This window comes from Nelumbo nucifera, chromosome 3 (genome assembly GCF_055504915.1).
Source record: "Nelumbo nucifera cultivar China Antique chromosome 3, China Antique-T2T, whole genome shotgun sequence".
NCBI classification, from domain to species: domain Eukaryota; kingdom Viridiplantae; phylum Streptophyta; class Magnoliopsida; order Proteales; family Nelumbonaceae; genus Nelumbo; species Nelumbo nucifera.
Window position 1 is genome coordinate 49,656,516 of NC_142651.1, and position 22,013 is coordinate 49,678,528.

Genomic DNA, 22,013 nt, shown 5'->3' on the forward strand with positions numbered 1-22,013 from the left:
GGCCTCGCCCCCCGAGCTATGTCCTTCTTCTTTTTGTTGTCCCCCTGAGACGGGGGTTCTGGCTCCCTCTTTCTTTTTTTTGGGGCTTGCTCGCTCTTCTGGTTGATCTCCTCCTCAGTCCCAATAAACTGATCCGCGAGCTTAAGGAATTCGGTTACAGTTTTGGGTTGGTTGACAACTATGTGCCACTTGAACTCCTTATGGGTGATACCTCGCTTGGCTACTATGAGGCAAACTGCGGGATCCAGGTCGAGTATCTGCAAACAAGCGTCATTGAACCGTTTGATGTAGCTCCGGATGGACTCCCCTTCCTTTTGCACTATGTCGAGGAGTCTCTCCTGAGTTCGCGGGCATTTCTTGTTGGTGACGAAGTGGGAGGTGAAAATTTGCACGAACTGTGCCCAACTTCTTATCGAGCCAGGCACGAGGTTTCAGTACCAGGTGCGGGCCACTCCCTTGAAGGCAATGGAAAAGGCCATGCACATGCAGGACTCGTTGGCTCGTGCCAAGTGCCATTGTAAGAGGCACATTCAAACTAGGGACTCCATCCATGGTGAGGGGGACGGTAAACTGTCCAATGGAGACAACAGGAAGCTGGGGCTGCTGCCTAGAAGCGTTCTAGTTGTTGCCACGTCCGGCATTGCTGGAAGAAGCCATGAAGAATGTTAAATTTTTGGAAGAAGGTGTTGTAAAAGCTTGGAGGAAGGTTTTTAGAAGTGTTTCCCATAGACAGTGCCAAATGATGCGGCACGATCCGGGCACTCCTAGCTGGCTGTTGACTGGCTCCTTGTTGGCAATGAATGGCACCTGAGAAGATGAAGAAGAAGGATTCCCGGGGCTTTGCCCGGCGGGAATACTTCGAAGCTTAAGTTAGAACACTAGGGAGGAAGAAGAGAGAGTATAAAAGGCTAAGAGCGTAGATCGCACTGGATCACTATGTCTCGAGATTAGCTCGTGAGCAAGTAAGAGTGCAAGTTCAGATCTAATTCGAGCGAGAGAGTCTATCTCTCTGCTTAAAGGGCTTTTATAGGGGCGTTCTTGTCAAATCAGGCGTAACCGCCACTGGGCTCCTGTCGCAGCCGTTACCTGCCAGGGCTGCGCAGGTGATCGTTACAATGTACTACCCGCTTGGCTGAATGAAACGTCTTCGAAGGGATAGCCACGCCACCATCTGTCGAGAGACGTGGGGTAGACTATCAATCAGGCAGGGACTGCGCCGTTAGTTGAGAGACGTGGCACAGTCTGATGAGTACAGTCTTGTCAGATGGAAGCTTCCTGAGAGCGTCGCATCACAGTTGCAAGTTACTTCGAAGCGGGCTATCCTTGCCGTGAGCTACTTTGTAGCAAGCTCTTAGGGGTACTTCGAGGTGACCCTTATCAAGGTTGGTCTTTGGGGCAGTTCTTCTGCCCAGGTGCTGGATACCAAGTGTGTTTTTCCAAGTTGCACCTCTAGCATTATGTGATTACTGATTAGTCTTGAGGTGTCAACCGGACAGATTTGGTCCAACCCGATCCAGTCCAATGTGAGTCCACTTATAATGGACTGAACCCAATCCAGTCCAAATCAAATTCAATCCATTAAAATGTAAATGGATTGGATTGGATCCAATCTAAACCGAATGAAATATAAAAAATTATATAAAAGCATTTTTAGCATTGAAAAAACACTTTTGTAAAAGTACTTTGATAAAAATATTTTTATAAAAGTGTTTTTACAAAAGCACTTTATTGAAAGTACTTTGGCAAAGTGTTTTTGTAAAAGTAATACTTCTATAAATTTTTTTTTGTAAAAGTGATTTCATAAAAGTGTTCATGTAAAAGTAATTTTATAAAAGTGCTTTCATAAAAATACTTTTGTAAAAGTTCTTTCGTAAAAGTACTTTTGTAAGAGTGCTTTCATAAAAGTACTTTTGTAGAAGTGATTTTGTAAAAGTGCTTTTATAAAACTTCTATAAAAGTGCTTTCATAAAAGTACTTTTGTAAAAATGCTTTTGTAAAAGTATTTTTATAAAAGTGTTTTTGTAAAAATACTTTTCATAAAAGCACTTTTATAAAATGTTTTCATAAAAGTGATTTTATGTTGTTTTCAGTTTTGATTGATTTATAGTTGGACAAGGGTTTGGCCTCATGATCGGATTATTGGAAATTTGGTTCAGGTCTAATTCAAACTAATAAGAATATGGATCAACTTACTTTGGATTGACCCAATCCAATAATTATAATAGACCGTCCAAATCCAATTTGATAAGGTTTAGACGGATTGGATCCAAACCAAAACCGGTTAATTGACACCCCTACTGATTACACCGTACATATTCAATGATTGCACTTAGTGCTCAGTTTGGTAGAAGTACAAATACAAATATATACAATATAAACACATACAAAATAATACAAAGTACAAGATTTTGTACTCTACAAATTTGTACTTATACTCCTTCCAAACTGGGCCTAGCGAACAATATAATTACATGCACTCAACATTAAAGCCCATTTGCATTAGCACAAATGCACAATCAGGAATTGCTTGCGTACAAGAAATCCACTCTTTTTCTTTCTCTAATTGTAACTGATAAAAGGGAATCTAATTAATATATAGAGTAGCATGAAAGGAGACGCTTCTCTATTCTTAGTTTGCACTTTGCAAACGGCTCATTCTCTTCATATTTGCCCTCTTTTATTCTTAAGCCATTGGATGCGGTTAAAAGATTCCAATTGCACGGTGCTTGTTCATTGCCACAGACCATACTTTGTGATGCCTGCTCTATTGCTCAACCCAACCTTATCTCATCTTAGTCTAATTTTCATGTATTCTTTTTTTTTTTTTTTCGTTAATTTCTGTACCGCCAATTATCTTCTTGTACATATATTAATTCGATTTCTTTGGAACGCTTGTCAATACATCCACCATACCACCATGCCTCCACCTAACAGCCTGTTGTTTCCTTCACTTCTCTTCCTCCTCTCATTCTTCTTCATCCTCATCTTCAGTCGTCAAGTGGGTAAGAAATCATCCTCACCTCCGGTTAGTAAGCTGCCGAGATCTTACCCATTAATCGGCTCTGCGTTTGCCATCTTCAAGAATCGGAATCGACGGAACCAATGGTTTGCAGAGCTTATCAGAGACTCCTCTAATGGAACCTTTATTCTTCATCGCTTTCTTGGTGTTCGTCATGTCTTAACTGCCAACCCCGCCAACGTCCAACACATCCTCAAAACTCAGTTCCATCTCTATCCAAAAGGCCACACCGCTCGGGTCAACCTCTCCGATTTTCTGGGTGACGGAATCTTCAATGCTGACGGGGATAACTGGAAGTTTCAGAGGCAAGTGTCGATCCACGAGTTCAGCACGAGGTCCCTCCGCAAGTTTGTCGAGACTGTCGTCGAGGCCGAACTCTCCGACCGTCTAGTTCCCATCCTCTCAAAGGCTGCCGCCGAGAATTCTGTGCTCAATCTGGAAGACATACTTCAACGGTTTGCCTTCGACAATATTTGCAAGATTGCGTTTGGATTCGACCCACAATATTTGTTGCCGTCGCTCCCATCAGCGGAATTCGCCGTCGCGTTCGATGACGCTGCGAGGATAACCAGCGAACGTCTGAACTCAGTAGTCCCCGCTATCTGGAAATTGAAAAGAGCACTCGATATTGGGTCAGAGAAACGGCTTCGGATTGCCATCTCGCAGGTTCGAGAGTTTGCGCAGAAAGTAGTGAGAGAAAAAACGAGGGAGCTTGAAGAGAAGTCATCGTTAGAAACCGTGGATCTTCTCTCAAGGATCTTGAGTTCTGGCCATCTGGATGAAAAGTTGGTGACGGACATGGTGATCAGCTTCATTTTAGCCGGTCGAGACACGACATCGGCAACCTTGACTTGGTTTTTCTGGTTAGTCTCTGGCGATTCTCACGTAGAAGAAGAGATACTAAAGGAGATAAGAGATAAGAGCGAAACACCAGATTACGACGAGGTGAAGGACATGGTTTACATCCAGGCGTCGCTCTGTGAAAGCATGAGACTATACCCACCGGTACCAAGTGACAGCAAAGAGGCAGCCATGGACGATGTTTTACCGGACGGTACGATAGTGAAGAAAGGAATGAGAGTGACCTACCTCCCTTACGCGATGGGTAGGATGGAGGGACTGTGGGGCCAAGACTGGAGGGAGTTCAGGCCTGAGAGGTGGCTGGAGAGGGATGAAGTCACCGGAAAATGGAGGAGATTCGTGGCGAGGGATCCGTATACGTACCCAGTGTTCCAAGCAGGGCCGAGGGTTTGTTTGGGGAAGGATATGGCGTTTCTGCAAATGAAGAGGGTGGCTGCCGGTATTCTGCGACGTTTCCGGGTCGTTCCGGCGATGGAGAAAGGGTTTGAACCGTTCTTTATATCGACGCTAACTTCTAAGATGAAAGGTGGTTTTCCGGTGAGGATTGAGGAGAGAAAAGGTCGTTAGGTTGCAATGCAAACGCTTGAGCAAACAGCTGACTGTAAATTATTAAAATGTAAAATACGAAATAAAATGATGTATTTCCTTTATAGCAAAAAATAATGCGGAGAAGTATGGATGCAGATTTTTGATTTACACTATAAAGCTATAAACATTTAAAATGTCAAAAACTCACTCTATAATTACCATCAATTTCCATCTAACCCCTACCTATCTAATGTACTTTGACCTACAAATTCTGACTCGGCGGAGCCGTCACTCCCAAAATAATTGTAGTCCCTATCTTTTTTCATGGCAGTAAGAAGGGTTATTTGTTTTTAACAAATCCTTGTATTAGATGAAGTACATCTTGGTGGAGCCGTTGTACTTGTAATACATCTGTCATTATTTTAGATTTTAGCCCTAAATTATCAGAACGTTATAGCAAAATTATAATTGAGCTTGGAGAAAGGTAAATTTGCATCATTTTCTTTTGGGAGTGCAAGCTAAAGTGTTTAAATTCTGATTTTCTTTTGCTTTAAATTATACTTTTGTCTTTTTTGTGTGTAAACAATCTTGGCATTTGTCAGTGAGATGTGAGGCACATTTTAAAATTTTGGTTGAATCAGAACGAATCAGCTTCGTTAGAATCAGAATTTATGTTAATTTGTAACTTGAATAGCTTCAGCTGCATTTGGTTGCAGCCCAAATTTCATTTGCATTGGTCTCAATGCATGGAGTGCAAAGAGGCTGAATGTAAATATTGATTTACTTTTGCTTCAGATTTGATTGTCTATTTTTCTTTGTACATGCAAAATATGAAGTAAAATGACCACTACTGAAATTCATCTATAGTGGTGGCCATAACTACTCTAAAAGCTTAAAAAATGCCTCTAAAGATTATAAGAGGTGGCCAGGTAAGTGCCTCTAAAAGCCCTGTTACTAAATGTTTTAGAAGCACTTGATTGAGCATTAGAGGTGGATTTAGAGGCACATACAACTGCCTCTATTGCACTGACGCTAAAAGTCCTATATAGAGACAGTTAAAAGTGCCTCTAAAAGTTCAATTTAGAGGCGCATTTAAACGCCTCTAAATGATTTTGTGACAATTTTATATGCCTCTAAAAGAAATCTAAGAAAAGGAAAAATCTATATGATTTAATATTTAGAGGCACTTTTTGGCTACCACTAAAGATACATGCTTTAAAGAGGCACTTTTGACCCTCTAAAAAGGTTCCAAAATTAAAAAAAAAAGTGCAATATATAGTGAATATTACTACATACAAATTCCAATTGATACACATGTATCAAAATATATTCAATCAAAACATAAAACCTATATGCAAATATATATATATATATATAAAATCCAAAAAGATACACCTTATCCATAAAATTCCAATTGACTTCCATCATCATAGAACAAAAAAAAAAACAAAAATCAAATTCCAACACAACTTTGATCAGGATGCAAGTATTTTTCATATGTAACTTTCAATTGTCCCCTTGCAGCAGCCTTCTGGAATTTCAAAATCATATCTGCACATTCTCTGCATATGAAACCCAAACAAATGCAATTCAATGCTTACTCATTGCACATCAAACACAGTTACGTGCACCTAAAAGATTAAAAACACACCTGAGTTCTGATTCTTCATAGTGTGCATGTCTGCTAAGTAGTGTGGTCCAAGCAAGGGCTATTTGCAGTGTACATCGTGCAACATATATAGCCGATGCACATAGCAAGGATGGTTTGAATTTCAAAGCTTCATATTCAACTAGGGACAGCTTAATAAGGTAGAAAGCGAGATGTTCAAGCTGGTCAAGAACCCAAAGAACAAAATTAAGTTTCCATCATTTTTGTTGCAATAATCAAATGGACCTCTTGAATGTTTTCAAGAAATTTGCACCAAAGTCCAAACAAAGACAAGGAAAAGTTAAAATTCAACAAGTGTATCTTGGACCTTCATATCAGACTGAGCAGCCTTGAGAAACCTTAACATGAACACGTATGGTGTTGGCACATTCAGACGGAACATCAACTTCTTGAGAATAAGACTCCTGAAAAGAGGAGCAAATTTACTACTTTGTTAAGACAAACAAGATAGTTGGGGAAAATAAACTTAAGATGCAAACCATTGAAGCATTTCATTTCTTGTTATGAATCAGCTGAGATGCTAATCAAATCCTTGACCTGTATTAATTAGAAAAATTAGTCAAAACATAAATTATTTTGTTCTCAGTAGCATATAAATTAATTTAGAAAATAGATCATAAAAATCCTTTAGGCATGGACAGGTATATGTACCTTTGGATGCCAAAAGTCCTCGTATTTTGATGCTAGCAACAGTGAAGTTAAGCCAACCAACTGCATTTCCTTCTTTGTAATTATATACACAGAAAGGAATCTGTCCATGCCACCATGAGAAACAATGTTTCTTGCATCAGTCCAAAGTATGTCTCCCTGCAAATACCATCCATTTCTGATTAATGAGTTAATGGATCTCATCTCCAACAATCCATATTAGATACCTGTAGCTCAAAGTATGTCTCCCTGCAAATACCATTCATTTCTGATTATGAGCTTGGTAATTAATTGATGCTTTGTCTCAATATGAAGAAATTTAATCTTGGAAGCCATTAGGCAATTTCATTCATCAATGCTTATTCTATGTTTTTATCATAAAGAAACCAAAAAGGTCTATAGTAATTAGTGTCAATCATCCGATACTATATATGTTCATTTCAAAAGTCAATAGAATATTATTGAACTAGACTCATAAAGAGTCTTATATTCTTTCTTTGCATTAGTGTTTGGTGGGTACAAATGTCTTCACATTTTCATGGGGTCTTAATTAAATTAAGGAAATAAACCCATGGAAACCCTTGAAAGAAACCCTGAAAGTATTTCATTAGAAGACACAATATTGCTCAAAACAAGTGGGAGTAGGCCAATATACTATTCAGATCACCATACAAACTTGTACAATTCATCTATCCATTTTCAATTTGCCCAAATCTGATTTGGTGTTTTTTTTTTTTTTTGTAAATTAGTTGGTTAAGGGTCCTGCGACTTCCAGTACCATGGATTCCACAATCTATTTCTTATGTAATACAATGAACAGAATTTTGTTGATTGTGCTTCTCGTATTCAGATTCCAGAGTTATAGATAAATACTACCTCCATGGTTATATAGTTTGCAACTCTTGTTCTATCTGATCTTCTGATCTTCTAGTTTATTGTATAGTATAATATTGAACCACAAAATAATCTGTAGAAATAAAGTGTATTTCAAAACCAACTAGTTTACATTGCCATTTGAAGAATGACCTTTTTGGATTTCTAAACAGAGTTCAGAAGGCAAAGCATGGATTTGGCATGCGGGTTCCAAGAGTCCTGTGTAAATGATGGTCTTGCTAGGTCTACTAAGGCTTCAGCTGCTATTGATGATATGGGGAAGAAGTTGAAGTAATTCCAAGAGTCCTGCACAAATGATGGTCTTGCCAGGTCCTGGTCCAGTACAGCTTCAGCTGCTATTGATATGGGGAAGAACTTGAAGTAATTCTAAGAGTCCTGTGCAAATGATGACCTTGATGGGTCCACAAAGACTACATATGCTATTGCTACAAGTAGGAACTTGAGGTAAATCTGAGAGTCCTGCACAAATGATGGTCTGGCTGGGTCCACAAAGGCTTCAGATGCCATTGATATGGGGAAAAACTTGAAGTAATTCTGAGAGTCCTGTGCAAATGATGGTTTTGCCATCTTGCTGAATCCACTAAGGCTTCAGCTGCTATTGTTGTGGGGAAGAAATTGAATTAATTTGGAGAGTCCTGTGCAAATGATGGTTTCTGGGTCAACCAAGGCTTCAGCTTCTACTAATGTGGGAAAGAACCGGAAGCAGAGCAACATTAGTACCCCTACCTTGTACCAACCTAAGTGAGAATTAGTTCTGCTAGAATTCTGCATTTTCCTAAGAAATTAAGCAATAGCTTGTGTGACAGAGAGCACCCTCTACTAAGCCAAACATTGGGCAACCACCTCTGGTCCTGAATCAAATTTACAACCCACTCTTGATGTTGAAATTTCAATACTAGAAAAATGACCCTTAGACCCATAAAGCAACAAAAAAAAAAAAAAACAAATACAATATTATAACTGACAGTCTAAGATTTCTCTAAGCTTTCATGTATGTTGTCATGGTAGCTCAGCAAAGAGATTTTAGTTATTAATTTAAAAACATATTACAAGTGCTTTAACTATGTATACTCTCCATGCAATTATAAAGTTGATGTTTAAGACATTTGAATATGTATAGATGGACATATACTGAACCTCCACAGCTACTACTCCCAAGAAATCCAAGTAAAAGCATGGTGCCAAAACTTAAATACATAAAAATGCCAGCAAAGAAGGAAAGCTCTAGAAAATTTACATGAAGACAGAGGGCTACTAATAGCTTGAAGGCAATTTGTCCCTAGAAAATTGATTGTGAAAGGGTCCCTCAAACTAGTTTATAGAACTCTAGCTTGAAGGCTTCAGCTATCAAACTGGATTCAATTCAGCAAATTGATTGAGTATGATAGCAGAGCCATATGAACAAGAGAACAGAATACTATAAACTAAAACAAAACCTCGTGATGTACGTAACTCAATTACTTCAGTTGGTTACATGAGTCCCACTTCACTACGCCACCCTATTAGGAGCCAATATCATCTACTAAGTTCAGATTCCTTAAATTTTTTTCACAAAACCTTAATCATTTCCTTTTTTGGCGTAGATAACTGGTAATATCACTTCTATTATGTAACAAATTTATTAAGCAAAATAGAGAGTAGCCAATATAGAAGTAGAGGTTCTTTTTTTTCTTATCCCAAGAGATTATTCACAAAAAACAAACTGCATTACTGCTCAGAAATAATCTTTCACCAAAGAGCTACAATATGTAAATGCACACAAGAGGATCCTTCGTAGAGCAAAACTATGCCATCTGTTGAAAAAAAAGGTCAAATGCACAAGAATATTAAAACAAGCATACTGTAGATACAAACAAAGTGAAGGTTACAAATTGAAAAGAAAAGAAATAAGCAAGACAAGGCTCATGAATTGGATTCCTAAACATAGATGCAAACTTGGAATTCAAGCAGATATAACATCTAAGCTCCAAAGACAAACTAAAACATAGATACAAACAAAGGGAAGGCAAACTATCCTTTTCTATGCAGATCTGTTAAAGAAAAAAAAATATGTGATATTAGAATAGTGTCAGCAATCAAAATTTGAGAGACAATCATTTTTTTGACCAATAGATATGAGACAATCTTTTTTTGGCCATTAGATATACAAACCCGAAGTCCACGGACTCCATCTGTTACCAGAAGAGTTATCGTCCCGTAATCTGAATGAGCAGAAGCATCATATGTTCCATCACTGGAAATACCCATTCCACCTGAAATCAAAATTTAAGTGTACTGTAAAAAATTATAGAATTTCATGAAACAATTAATATTCGTTAAAAAAATAATTAAATAAACCCATAGAAGCAGAAAATTTGCACGGTAGAAGTACCAAGCGAATATAAAAGAGGAAAAGCAAAAGAATCAATTTACCAAAGGGAGCTTTTGCATCACAGGAATACACCCCCAATGCAGGAAGCATCAAAAGTGGATCCTAACTTTCACGGAACTTCCCCGAATCAAAATCACCTTCACTCTATTAAAAGAAGATAATCAGATACACAAAAAATCAGAGTCTATATCCCAATAAATTAGTAAATATATAATCACGCCTATCCAAAATATCACTATAATCCAAGTCCCATACCACTACCCAAAATTTGATTTCTGATCCAGAAATCTTGAGCCAGGAGCTACATATCCATAGCCCAAACTTTCACAAGTTACTAACAATACACGGTTTTCTCAATAAAACCCGATTGGAGGGAGAAAGAATAGAGGAAATATCCCAAGATAAAAGAAAAAAAAAATAGAAACCAAAGCCAAATCCTTAGGAATTTTTGAGGCAAGCCTATGAGAAATACCGTGAGAATCATGAATAATGACACCGTTTTGAGGAGTCAAACCGTTCTTCACAAACGTGCAGATGTTCTCCTCAACATCCTGAACGGAGATTTTCAACCAAGAGGGTGGAGTCCTCTTGTACGACAGAACTGATGAAGATATACCCTTACCACGACTGTGCATACGACCCATGTTGACGACGTTGGAGTTGCAGCTCCCACTTAGCTCTTTCACTCTCTTTTGAAACGAGCATGAGCAGAAACCCTTGGCTTGGAGAAGAGGCGGAGAGTCAATCGTTTGTTCGATATGAAATTTAGCTTTCGCGCGTGATGGTTTTTGGTGCCGATCCTTAAAAATAGCGACTACTTTCTTTTATCCCGCCAATAAAAAAAGATACAGAGGCATTAAAAATGAAATAAGCCTGCCTTCTTTGACAGTGATACGGGATGAGGTCCCTGCCTTGTAAGAGAATGGAGAAGTAGGAGGGAGTATTTTGATTTGGAGATTGGAGTAAGAAAGGAAGCAATATGATGTGGTCGAGACTCGAGAGAATTGAGATCGGAGATTTTACATCAATTTTTGGGAAAAATTTGTACTGCTTGTGATTGCATATGAGACAAAAAGTACAAATATTGTAAGCAAATTAAATCATGGTTATTCCTTTTCTCGTATGAAAATAGGGAAACCTGTACGTATAAATCTTGTATGAGTTTCTCTACCTTTTCCTTCAAACCAAACACAAATGAGACTTGTGAGGAATCTCAAGAAATATGAATGAGACCTGTGAAGAATCACGGGGCACTTGTCTCACTAATTGAACGAGGAATTTGCTCTGCAATATATATAGATCTGATCGGTTTCACCCCTCATCTTCTCTCCTTCCTAGTTCTTCCTAGTCGAATCAAACACCTCTTCTTGAACCTTTGTCTTGTCACCATGAATTTATCTCTCAAACCTCCATGATTTCCACAATAGAACCTCTGACAAGATGCCCAATTCAATCACCTGGAATATATTAGGTTCCCGGTAGAACATAACAGAAATCTGTCTACTTCGAGGAAGACAAGAGAACTCCAGGAGATAAAAATCTCAAATGATGATAATTCTCATAATAATTAGGCCAAGTTTGGGAGTGCTTATTGTATTAAGCACTTAAGAGCATTTAGCGAAAAATCACTTATTTTAACAGGGGTAGGATAGGTATTTTCAAAATGACATGGCAGGTTGAAAAGAAATAAGCACTTATTGAACAAGTATTTAAAATAAACCCAAATTTGGGCTTCTCAATTAAGTGCTTATTTTAGGCTTATTTTCCAAACCCAAATAAATGTTTATTGGTGTGGTCCCAATCCAAAATAAGTGTTTATTTGAATAAGCACTTATTTTTAATTACTTCCAAATTTAGCTTTGGCTGAGTTTGGAAGGAGGACAAATGAAAATATGTAAAGTGCAAAACCTTATATTTTGTATGTATTTATGTTGTACATATTTGCATTTGTACTCTTTCCAAACTGAGCGTTTAGATTAAGAGGAGAGTTATAAATTAAATAGACACTTGACCAATTGTTACAATTGACTCTTAAAAACTTGGCTCATTAAGTGTGTCATCTATAGTATGGATGAGAAATTGGTGGGTGTGGAATATAGTTCATATTTGTTCTGAACTATTGACAAACTGTATAGATTTGACCAGTCCACATCCATAATGGCATTCTGTAAGCGTGGTGTGGATTAATCCATACCACACTTTTTGATTCCATATATCTCATATACATTTTATGAATGATCTACATAATCAATCATAAATGTCTAATTTTTGAATTTTATATGATAAAAAATTGAAAAAGAGGCATCAAAAAATTAATATTAACTAATAAATATTAGCTTAATAAAAAGATAGTAAAATAATTAAAAATTAAAAAATATTATTTTAAATATTTAAAAATATTATTTTATTGATAACAAATATTAAAAATTAATATTTAAATAAATGAAAAAAGAGTGGAAGAGGAGTACAATTGGATTTGTGCTAGAATTAACATTAAAATTATTATTTTATTGATAAAATATTAAAAAATAAAATTAAAAAGAAAGAAAAATATATAAAAGAGATGTATTGTATCAAAATAGAGTGTAAAAATATTATAAACCGATCACATCTACGAGATATATGTATGGCCAAAATTTTACACTATGGATGAAGATGATTCACGATATATTATGAACCAATCTCATCCACAACCAACTGAAAGCCATAGCCATCCAATGGTATAAACAAAAACGAGTCATCCAAGAGATGGCCATGGTTCCAAACAACTTTCTATCCTACATTAATAGGCCCAATAAGCAAGCAACCCAATATATAAATTGTGGAAATAAGAAAGAAAAAGTGAAATAAAAGTAAGCCCATTAATGGGCACCATCCCACTCAAATAAACGCAAACCCATTAATGGGCACCTAACATTTCCACTCCCTTCGAATTGACCTAGCCCTCAAGATCGAAACCTTCAATGAGTCAAAATACAGCCTGTATTACATGGAAACCTCCACCGCTTGTTCCATAATGCTTTCTCCACCACCTGGGGGCCCAATTCCTTTATAGCATCTTAACTTTTCTCCCGTACAATCCGAGCATTTGGATTGGACCTATGATTGGACAGTTGAATTTGCACCAAACTTCTCTGAAGCAGCAAGTGGTTGTATTCCGGAAACAAGACCTCCATCTTTGAGTTCAGATTTGGAATTAGAAATATTTTCAAATTCCACATTCTGTTCAACATCATATCTTGATGCCCATAGTTCAACCGTTTTTCTGTTTGAACTTTTGCCATAATCCTCTTTAGCTTGAGTCGGCATTCCCATGTTCATTTCGGGTCTTGTCTACCATCAATGCAATGTGGCTCTGGAAAGTTCATAACCGATTTAAGATAAAGAATCACTGTTCATTTTTTATAGAAAATGGATCCTCATTTCACTATGATAAATTTGATATATAAATATATAATAAAAACTAGAAATATATATAAAATATTATATTTTAAATAATAAATAATATATTATATATTTATATATATAATGTATATTTATTAATTTATAATATATAGAAAATATAAAATATATATAATATACATAAAATATATGTATACCAGTCGGTTTGGTTAATCGGATTTCTGGTTTTGGTTTTGGTTCAGTTCAGTTTTTAGGTTTTTACTGATATCAGCCCCTACCCTCATGAGGTTTGATATTGGGGTAGATGGAAGGGTGATTTTATCCGATCCGTATAAGTGCAATCTTCCTAATTTAGCCGTCAACCATTGGAGATAAGTCACGACATTTGATGGTGGGTTTAATGAGGGAGTCTTGGGATGAAATTTAAAGCATTTTAGAATATCTAGAATCTGAATGAAAAAATAAATTTTTGGTTGGAGTTATGAATTTAAAGGTTTGATTCAGCTATGGTTTTAGCTTATAGTTCATCAACCAATAGGAGGGCTCAAAATGGAATCTAGCTAGTTTTGAAAGGAAATGTAGGAATTTAGGGTTGGAATAGGACATTTTGAGGTTTTTTAACTCAAAGGGAGGGTTTTGGTTATTTAGACTACATGTTTTTTGTATGATTTAATCGTAAAGGTCACATTAGGATCTTTAACCATCTAATAGTTAAATAGAGCAATTTTGAGCCGAAATTCAATGTGTAAGCATAAATTTATGTGTTGAACCAAGGTTTTGATCTAATAGAGTTGTTGATTATGGCCATTCTAGTTTTGTTCATCTAAGGCCATTAGAATGGAATCTTGGCAATTTTTATAGTTGATCATCATTCATCAAGTTTTGAGATGGGATCTGGTGCTGGTGGTTAACTATATTTTAGGCTCCGTTCGCTTTTTGGTAAGTTATTTACCCAAGTAAATGCCTAGGTAAATTATTCCTAGAAAGCACTTACCCGTGTAAGTGCATTTACCCATGTTCTTTTATTTCTCATGTAAATAAGGTATGGCCATTTTAGCCATAAAAATCCATTAATAAAAAGGGCATTTTTGTCCCATTCAAGTGTTGGAAACTTCCCCCCTAAGTGGGAAAGTTATTTACCCACGTAGGGGCTAGGTATCACTTATTGGGTAAGTGATACCTAGGAAAATAAACTTTCCCTAGTCCCCACATAAATCTGAAAAAAGAACATGTGACTCTTGGTCAATGGGAACCAAAATCCCATTGACCAACTTCCCCCCCCCCCCCCCCCCCCCTTCAAAATCCAAAAAAACGCTCCCTTAGTGCCTTTAAGGTGATGGATGTATAAGATATGGTTTTGTAAATTCAAGGTTTGAATATTGTATTAATTAAGACCATCAAATGAAAGTTGATACGATAAATGGTGGATCTTTCAAGTTTGGTTGTAAAATTTAACGTACAACTAAGGTGGCATTCGGTTGTATCAATCGACCACCGAATACTAAAAAACTATATTTTTTAGTGATTGGTGGTCATTTGGCTCACCTTCGAATGGAGCCACCAAATGCTGAAAACTCTTCCGAACTCTTCATACATAGGAGTTCAAATCAGCTCCCCACAATGTCCCACAACACATTCCCACCGTGTATTGGGAATATCTCTCGATGATAATACCAAAAATAAAGATATCATCATTGGGAGATGTTCCCAATACACGGCGGAGATATGGTGTGGGACATTGTGGGGGACAATCTTGTGGGGGGCTGATTTGATCTCCATACATAGAGTTACCTCCAAACGCATTCGAAGGTAGTACACAGAATTTCTTTTCCAACAATACCCTTCAAAAAAACTCAAAAGTATTTTGTTGTCTTCCCCTAGCTAGTCCGTCTCTTTTTCACCATGGCTACTAAGAAATCATAATCTCTCTTCATCCCAAAATCTTGGTTCATCATCCTTGTTGCTCTATCAGGTATCATGGTTGATGTTCAAATTAGGAGATTCAATCTACGAAAATGACACAAAAGACGAAGATGACGGCACTAGTTTTAGGTGGAGAGACAGATAATAACACAAATGGTGCTCTCATGAGCAATCATCATGTGATTACGACGAGGGATCTGGGGTTTTTGAGGAATCTATTGATTCTAAAGGTAATTTGTGTAAAACCAGCTCAAAACTTACTTTCTTTGATATTGAGTTCTTGTATTTGTTTGCTAATTGCTTAGCAAATCCTGTCCTCCTATAATACATGTTAAATCAAAAGTACTTGGTTTGCAACTAGGTCGATGGAATGGGATTAGCTTAATTCATTTTATATTATTTTTAATAATACTATATGACCTGTTTTATATTTTTTAATTTTTTATTTCCTTTATTTTTTCCTTTTTTACATATTATAATAATTTTTTTACTAATCTATCTTTTTTTACATTATTTTTTATATTATTTTTACTATTTATTATATTTATGATAATTTTTACTATTATATTTATAGTTTTCTAATATTTTCTTTTTTCTACATTTTATTATGTTTTATAATACTTTTTACTATTTTATCATTTTTAACATTATTTTTAATTTTTATTTATATCATTTATTGATTTTTATCATATTTTATATTTTATATTATTTTTGTAATATTTTTTTATAATATCATATTATTTTAATCATTTTCATTTACTTTTATTTAAATAATTACTTGGGGGATAAATTTATAAAATGCAAACTTTTCAGATGTCACAACATTCAAATTAACAAATAACTTCACTATATTCAGATGCTTGCAAAAGTAAAAAAAAAAAAAAAAAAAGAAAACTTTCCACTAGCTTTTGCATATGTTCTTTTGGATTTTTAGACTTCGAAGTTCAGATTTAGTGAATACCCCTTAAGCTTTAGTTCTCTAAATTCAAAGATTGTGTCTAATTTGGATATGAATACTTGTGTAGTGTCAAATGTTGATTTTGTCATTCTCGTTAATTAGGAGTACTGTTGAAATGAATGGTGGTTTTTTGAAAATCGAAGGTAAATTGTGTCTACCTAAGGCTTAGTTTGGAAGGAGTGCAAATACAAATATGTATGTACAAATACATACAAAATAATACAAAATGTAAGGTTTTGCACTCTACATATTTGTATTTCTACTCCCAAACTGAGCCTAAGTGTTTTTTGGTGTTTTAAGTTTATTAGCATGGTTTAATTAGGTGTTTGACATGCAGATGGTTTTGGAAATAAGGAATTAATCTAACACATTTAAGGTATTTGATGTAAAAAGATGAGGGGACCGAGCAAGAATTAGGTGCTAACATGCACTATAGTATCTTCATGGGTCAAAGATGCATCTTTCCTTAAGCTTGCAACCACCCAACCTTGAGATATTTCAGCTGACTTCAAAATGATGAAGAGACACATATGAACCTGTTTATTAGAAGACAATGAAAATGAAACTTTTAACAAGTGCCCATTTGTTCTCCTTTAGATGGTTTGAACTGGTTCCTTCCTCATTTTTTCTCTTATTTGCATTATTTAGGCTCCATTTGGAAGGAGTACAAATACAAACATGTACAGTATAAATTCATACAAAATATAAGGTTTTGCGTTCTACATATTTATATTTGTACTCCTTCCAAACTAAGCCTTAAAGTCAGATATTCATCGATCGGAAGGTTTCCACATATCAAGGTAAACAATTTAAGAGGACCAATGGGAGAGACTAGCCATAAATACATCATCCTTGCTTCTATAGATGCTCACTATATTTTCCATGTAAGAAGATGATCTTAAATCTTCATCAACATATGATGATTTACATACGAGGTAGTGCATATGAATCAGCCTTGATGGATCGATCTTCAAATATAGGCCAGTTCAGCAAATTAAAGGACAGAGGGCATTTGCACTCCAAATCCATCTTTTAGAAGTGAAGAAACGTCTATACTTTTAAGAATCCGCCATAAGACTAGAAACTTAGGTGGTGTTTGATAACGCTTTTAAGAGGTCTGAAATATGAAAACATTACTTTTCAGACCCCGGAAGTGTTTGGGTATGCGTCTGAAAGTTCATCTGAAATTGTATTCCAGATCTGAAACGGTTAGACCGTGGGCCGTCACCGGAGGCACTCAGACTCGTTTTAGATGTGTTCAAAAATCTAAAATGCCCCCGATAAAAGATGAGGCCGAGCCTGAGAAGACAGTTCATGTCGGGTCCGCTGCTGACATGACCGAAATTGACTCTTCGGTCATCATTTACAAGATGAGCATGGACCCGAGCTCTAAGCCAGTTCGACAAAAAGAAAGGAACTTTGCACCAAAGCGTTGGAAGGCCATAGGAGAGGAAGTTGGCAAGCTACTCGACATCAGCTTCATCCGAGAGGTATACTACCCTAACTACTTGTCGAATGTGGTTTTGGTAAAGAAAATTAATGGGAAATGGCGGATCTGTTTTGATTTCACAAACCTTAACCAAGCCTGCCCTAAGGGTAGTTTTCCTTTTCCGAGGATAGACCACTTTGTCAATGCCACTACAGAGTATGAACTACTTAGTTTTATGGATGCCTTCTCCAGATACAATCATATAAAGGTGCACCTAGAGGATGAGGAGAAGACATCGTTCATCATGGCACTTATTGCTAGAAAGTGATGCCCTTCGGCCTCAAGATGTAGGGCCCACCTACCAACGCCTCGTCAATAAGGTGTTTAAAAGTCATATGGGGAGGAACGTCAAAGCCTATGTGGATTATATGGTGGTGAAGAGTCTGAAAACCGAAGCAAACACCTCGGACTTGGCTGAGACCTTCGACACCTTGTGCAGGTTCAACATGAAACTCAACCCCAGCAAGTGTGCCTTTGGCGTTACCTCGGGTAAATTTTTGGGCTTCATCGTTACTCAAAGAGGCATTAAGGCCAACCCTGACAAGATACAAGCCATTCTGGACATAGCACCCCCCGGTCGGTGAAGGAAACTCAAACTCATTGGCCGAATAGCTGCTCTCAACTGCTTCATGTCAAAGTCGGTTGACTGCTGCCTTCCATTTTTCCACGCCATCAAAAAGATGAAGGATTTTCAGTGGACGGAAGAATGCCAGTGCGCCTTTGACGAGCTTAAGGTCTACCTCGCCTCACCTCCCCTCCTTGCTCGGTCAGCACCAGGGGAGACCCTGTATCTATACTTGTCAATCGGGGATGAGGCAGTCAGCTCAGTTCTGATAAAAGAAGAAAAATGCAGAAATCAATATACTACATCAGCAAGGTCCTCTGCGACGTCGAAACCAGGTATCCCTAGGTGGAGAAACTGGCCTTTTCCCTTGTGGTCTCGGCTAGAAAGCTCAGGCCGTATTTTCAAGCCCATACTATAACGGTTCTGACGAACCAGCCCCTTAGGGCTGTACTCACCAAACCCGAGACCTCGGGGCGCTTGACCAAGTGGGCCATTGACCTGTCTGAATTTGACATACAGTACCAGCCGAGGCCCACCATCAAAGCACAAGCCCTAGCTGACTTCATAGTAGAATGCACCTTCAGCCAAACCTTGTGTCGAGCCCTCAAAGATGTTGAAGGGGACTACTCGGCCGAGGAGACTTACCCCAAGTGGAAACTCATTGTTAACGGTTCATCCAATGCCAAAGGAAGCGGAGCAGGTCTCATCCTCCTCATCCCAGATAATGCAGCCATTAAGTATGTGCTAAGGTTTGACTTCCAAGCATCCAAAAATGAAGTCGAGTATGAGACCCTCCTCGCTAGTTTGCAACTTGCGAGGGACCTCAGCTGCCTACATGTCAAAGCCTTTAGCGACTCGCAATTGGTGGTGAACCAAGTCAACGGCGAGTACGAGGGCAGAGAATAAAGAATGTCCAAGTACCTCGCCAAAGTTCAAGAACTAGCCCGCCGGTTCTAGCACTTCTCCCTGTAGAAAGTCTCACGAGCCGAGAACACAAGAGTCGATGCCCTTTCTAAGTTGGCAAGCACCTCGGATGCAGCCCTCGGTTGCATTGTCCGCGTGGAGAAGCTACCTTGGCTATCTATAGAAGAAGCCCAAGTACTTCTAGTAGAGGCCAAACCGACATGGATGGACCCCATTATCGACTTCCTACTGACAAAACAACTGCCCGATGACAGGAACAAAGTCAGGCGACTCCGACATCAGGCAACCCACTACACCTTGCTAGAAGGGAAGTTATACAGAGGATCCTTCACCTTGCCTTACCTCCGATGCATTCGTCAGGAGGAGGGCGAGTACATGCTCCAAGAAATTGACGAAGGCATCTATGGTAACCACCTCAGCGGACGAACCCTATCCCAAAAAACACTAAGGAAGGGGTACTTTTGGCTGACCCTCCACAAAGACGCAACTGATACAGAAGTGTGACCAATGCCAGAGACATGCCAACTTATGCCATCAGCCGGCCACAACCCTCTCGGCTCTTAGTAGCCCTTGGCCCTTCGTCAAATGGGGGATGGACCTCCTTGGCCCCTTTCCTTAGGAAACGGAGGGTAGGAAATACCTCGTCGTCGTCATGGACTACTTCCCAAAGTGGGTAGAAGCCGAACCCCTAGCTACTATCACAGCTCGAGCAATCCAAAGCTTCTCTTGGAAGAGCATCATCTACCACTTCGGCGTCCCCCACATGTTGGTTATTGACAACAGAAAGCAATTTGACGACGCTAGGTTTCGGGAATGATGCACCTCCCTTGGCATCAAGCAACATTACACCTCAGTAGGCTATCCCTAGACAAATGGCCTAGCCGAGGTTACCAACAAAACCATCTCAGATGGACTGAAGATGAGATTAGACCGAGCCAAAGGCCTATGGGCTGATGAGCTAAGCAGTGTCCCCTGGGCATACCGGACCACACCTCGGACGGCCACGGGAGAAACCCCATTCGGTGAGCCGATAACAAGGAAATACCTCGTCGTCGTCGTGTACTTCACCAAGTGGGTAGAAGCCGAACCCCTAATTACTATCACAGCTCGAGTAAACCAAAGCTTCTCTTGGAAGAGCATCATCTGCCGCTTCAGCCTCCCCCACATGTTGGTTATTAACAACGGAAAGCAATTTGACGATGCTAGGTTTCGGGAATGATGCGCCTCCCTTGGCATCAAGCAACAGTACACCTCAGTAGGCTATCACCAAACAAATGGCCTAGCCGAGGTCACCAACAAAACCATCTCAAATGGACTGAAGATGAGATTAGACCGAGCCAAAGGCTTATGGGATGATGAGCTAAGCAGTGTCCCCTAGGCATACCGAACCACACCTCGGACGGCCACGGGAGAAACCTCGTTTGTTCTGACCTACGGTATGGAAGTTGTAATCCTAGTAGAGATCGGCTAGCCGATGCTTTGAATTGAAGCGTACAACAAAGCCGAGAACAGCGAATCACTCAGAGTAAACCTAGACTTGCTGGAAGAAGCCCAAGAGCAAGCACAAGTAAGGGTGGCTACTTATCAACAACGGGTGGGCCATTATTGCAACTCAAGGGTAAAAGAGACACTACAAGGAGGGAGACCTCATCCTCAAGAAAGTCATGGTCCCCAAGCTAGTGTGGGTAAACTTGGTCCCAACTAGGAAGGCGCCTACAAAACCAGGCAAGTTGTCAACCCCAGCAAGTTTCATCTGGAACACTTAGATGGAAGGCTCGTACCTCAGACGTTGAACTCAAAGAACTTCCGAATGTATTACTAGCAAATGCAAATTTTGATGAATGCAATGCAAAGTTCCTCTTCAGCTCAATGTTTAGTGTATGTTCGCACTAAGTCCCCAGGACACCTCGCCTTTGCGACTGGCCGAAGCGCACAGCCTCTCTTGAGGACCATGCGCTCGTGCTGGACTGTCGCTAGGGCACACAACCAATGGCGCATAGCCGGGGCATCGCATGCCTCACTACTCGCCTCGGCGGTGGATGGCCTCCTGGCCGTATATACTTAAAGTGATTAAATAAACGACAACCCCGACCAACTCGACGGTTTTCCTTGGCCTGAGACCCCAACCTCCTTGGAGCACCACCTCGGCCTCGTCGAAGTAACCACTTGGGAAAGAGATCAGCCAGGCGAGCTACATCTCGGCCTCGGCCTCCCTCCCATACTTTGACAAACCGCCTTGACCTAGCCTAAGTAAACACTTGGGAGAAAAACGAGCCAAGAAAGTTGCACCTTGGTCGCATACCTTTGCCTCGGCCTCAACTCCCTCAACAATCTAAAGCAAGCATATACCTAAAGCGAGACATTACGAGCCATTTTTTGAATTGTTATCTCTTTGTTGGGAGGGGCAGAAATCTTTTGGTAAAAAAAAGGGGGGCAGAGAGAAAAGGAGAGAATATATCGTACAAAAAATGCTTGTATTTTTCATTCCATTCAGAGTAAGCATTTACAAAAAATTCATGACCTCGGAGGCCGAGCACATTTATATATATTAAAAAACAAAAACAGTAAGAACCCCACTAACCTTCGCCGCCAGTCAGGAGGAGGGTAGAGTCGTCAGCAACCTAAGTCTCTTTGGGGGAGTCAGAAATCACCCTCAACCCCTCGACGTCAAAATTGGGCATCACCTACAGGAGGGCCTTCTTGGTGTCCTCGATGCTATCCAGGTATGACGTGGAGGCGTACTCTGCGAGGGCCTGCTGGTA

General features: G+C 38.9%; 2 protein-coding genes across 10 annotated transcripts; one reads left to right on the forward strand and one right to left on the reverse strand.

Annotated features, from left to right (window-relative positions):
* Window positions 1–2,917: 2,917 nt before the first annotated feature.
* Window positions 2,918–4,611, forward strand: LOC104589612 (cytochrome P450 94A2-like). Its single transcript, XM_010247977.3, has one exon. The coding sequence runs from the start codon at window positions 2,918–2,920 to the stop codon at window positions 4,445–4,447; it is 1,530 nt and encodes a 509-aa protein (XP_010246279.1). The 3' UTR covers window positions 4,448–4,611.
* A 1,146-nt stretch (window positions 4,612–5,757) lies between these two features.
* Window positions 5,758–11,551, reverse strand: LOC104589625 (putative cyclin-B3-1). Of its 9 annotated transcripts, none has more exons than XM_088902007.1 (8): window positions 10,463–11,551; window positions 10,032–10,134; window positions 9,798–9,871; window positions 6,729–6,884; window positions 6,557–6,614; window positions 6,385–6,481; window positions 6,060–6,238; window positions 5,758–5,970 (listed from the first exon to the last, which is right to left on the reverse strand). In XM_088902007.1, the coding sequence occupies exons 2-5, from the start codon at window positions 10,078–10,080 to the stop codon at window positions 6,579–6,581; spliced, it is 315 nt and encodes a 104-aa protein (XP_088758133.1). In that variant the 5' UTR covers window positions 10,081–10,134; window positions 10,463–11,551; the 3' UTR covers window positions 5,758–5,970; window positions 6,060–6,238; window positions 6,385–6,481; window positions 6,557–6,578. The 9 variants fall into 9 exon arrangements, with proteins under 9 accessions (XP_088758133.1, XP_088758132.1, XP_088758131.1 ...); XM_088902006.1 differs by having other exon boundaries at window positions 9,771–9,871; window positions 10,613–11,540; XM_088902005.1 differs by having other exon boundaries at window positions 9,771–9,871; window positions 10,463–11,535.
* Between the last annotated feature and the right edge of the window lie 10,462 nt (window positions 11,552–22,013).

Excerpts from the sequence above, each read along its gene's own strand:
- LOC104589612 (XM_010247977.3), top strand. The coding sequence starts at position 2,918 with ATGCCTCCACCTAACAGCCTGTTGTTTCCTTCACTTCTCTTCCTCCTC.
- LOC104589625 (XM_088902002.1), bottom strand. Across the intron at positions 6,239-6,384 it reads CTGCTCAGTCTGATATGAAG|CTTGAACATCTCGCTTTCTA; the intron begins GTCCAAGATACA and ends GTTCTTGACCAG. Across the intron at positions 5,971-6,059 it reads TATGAAGAATCAGAACTCAG|AGAATGTGCAGATATGATTT; the intron begins GTGTGTTTTTAA and ends TTTCATATGCAG.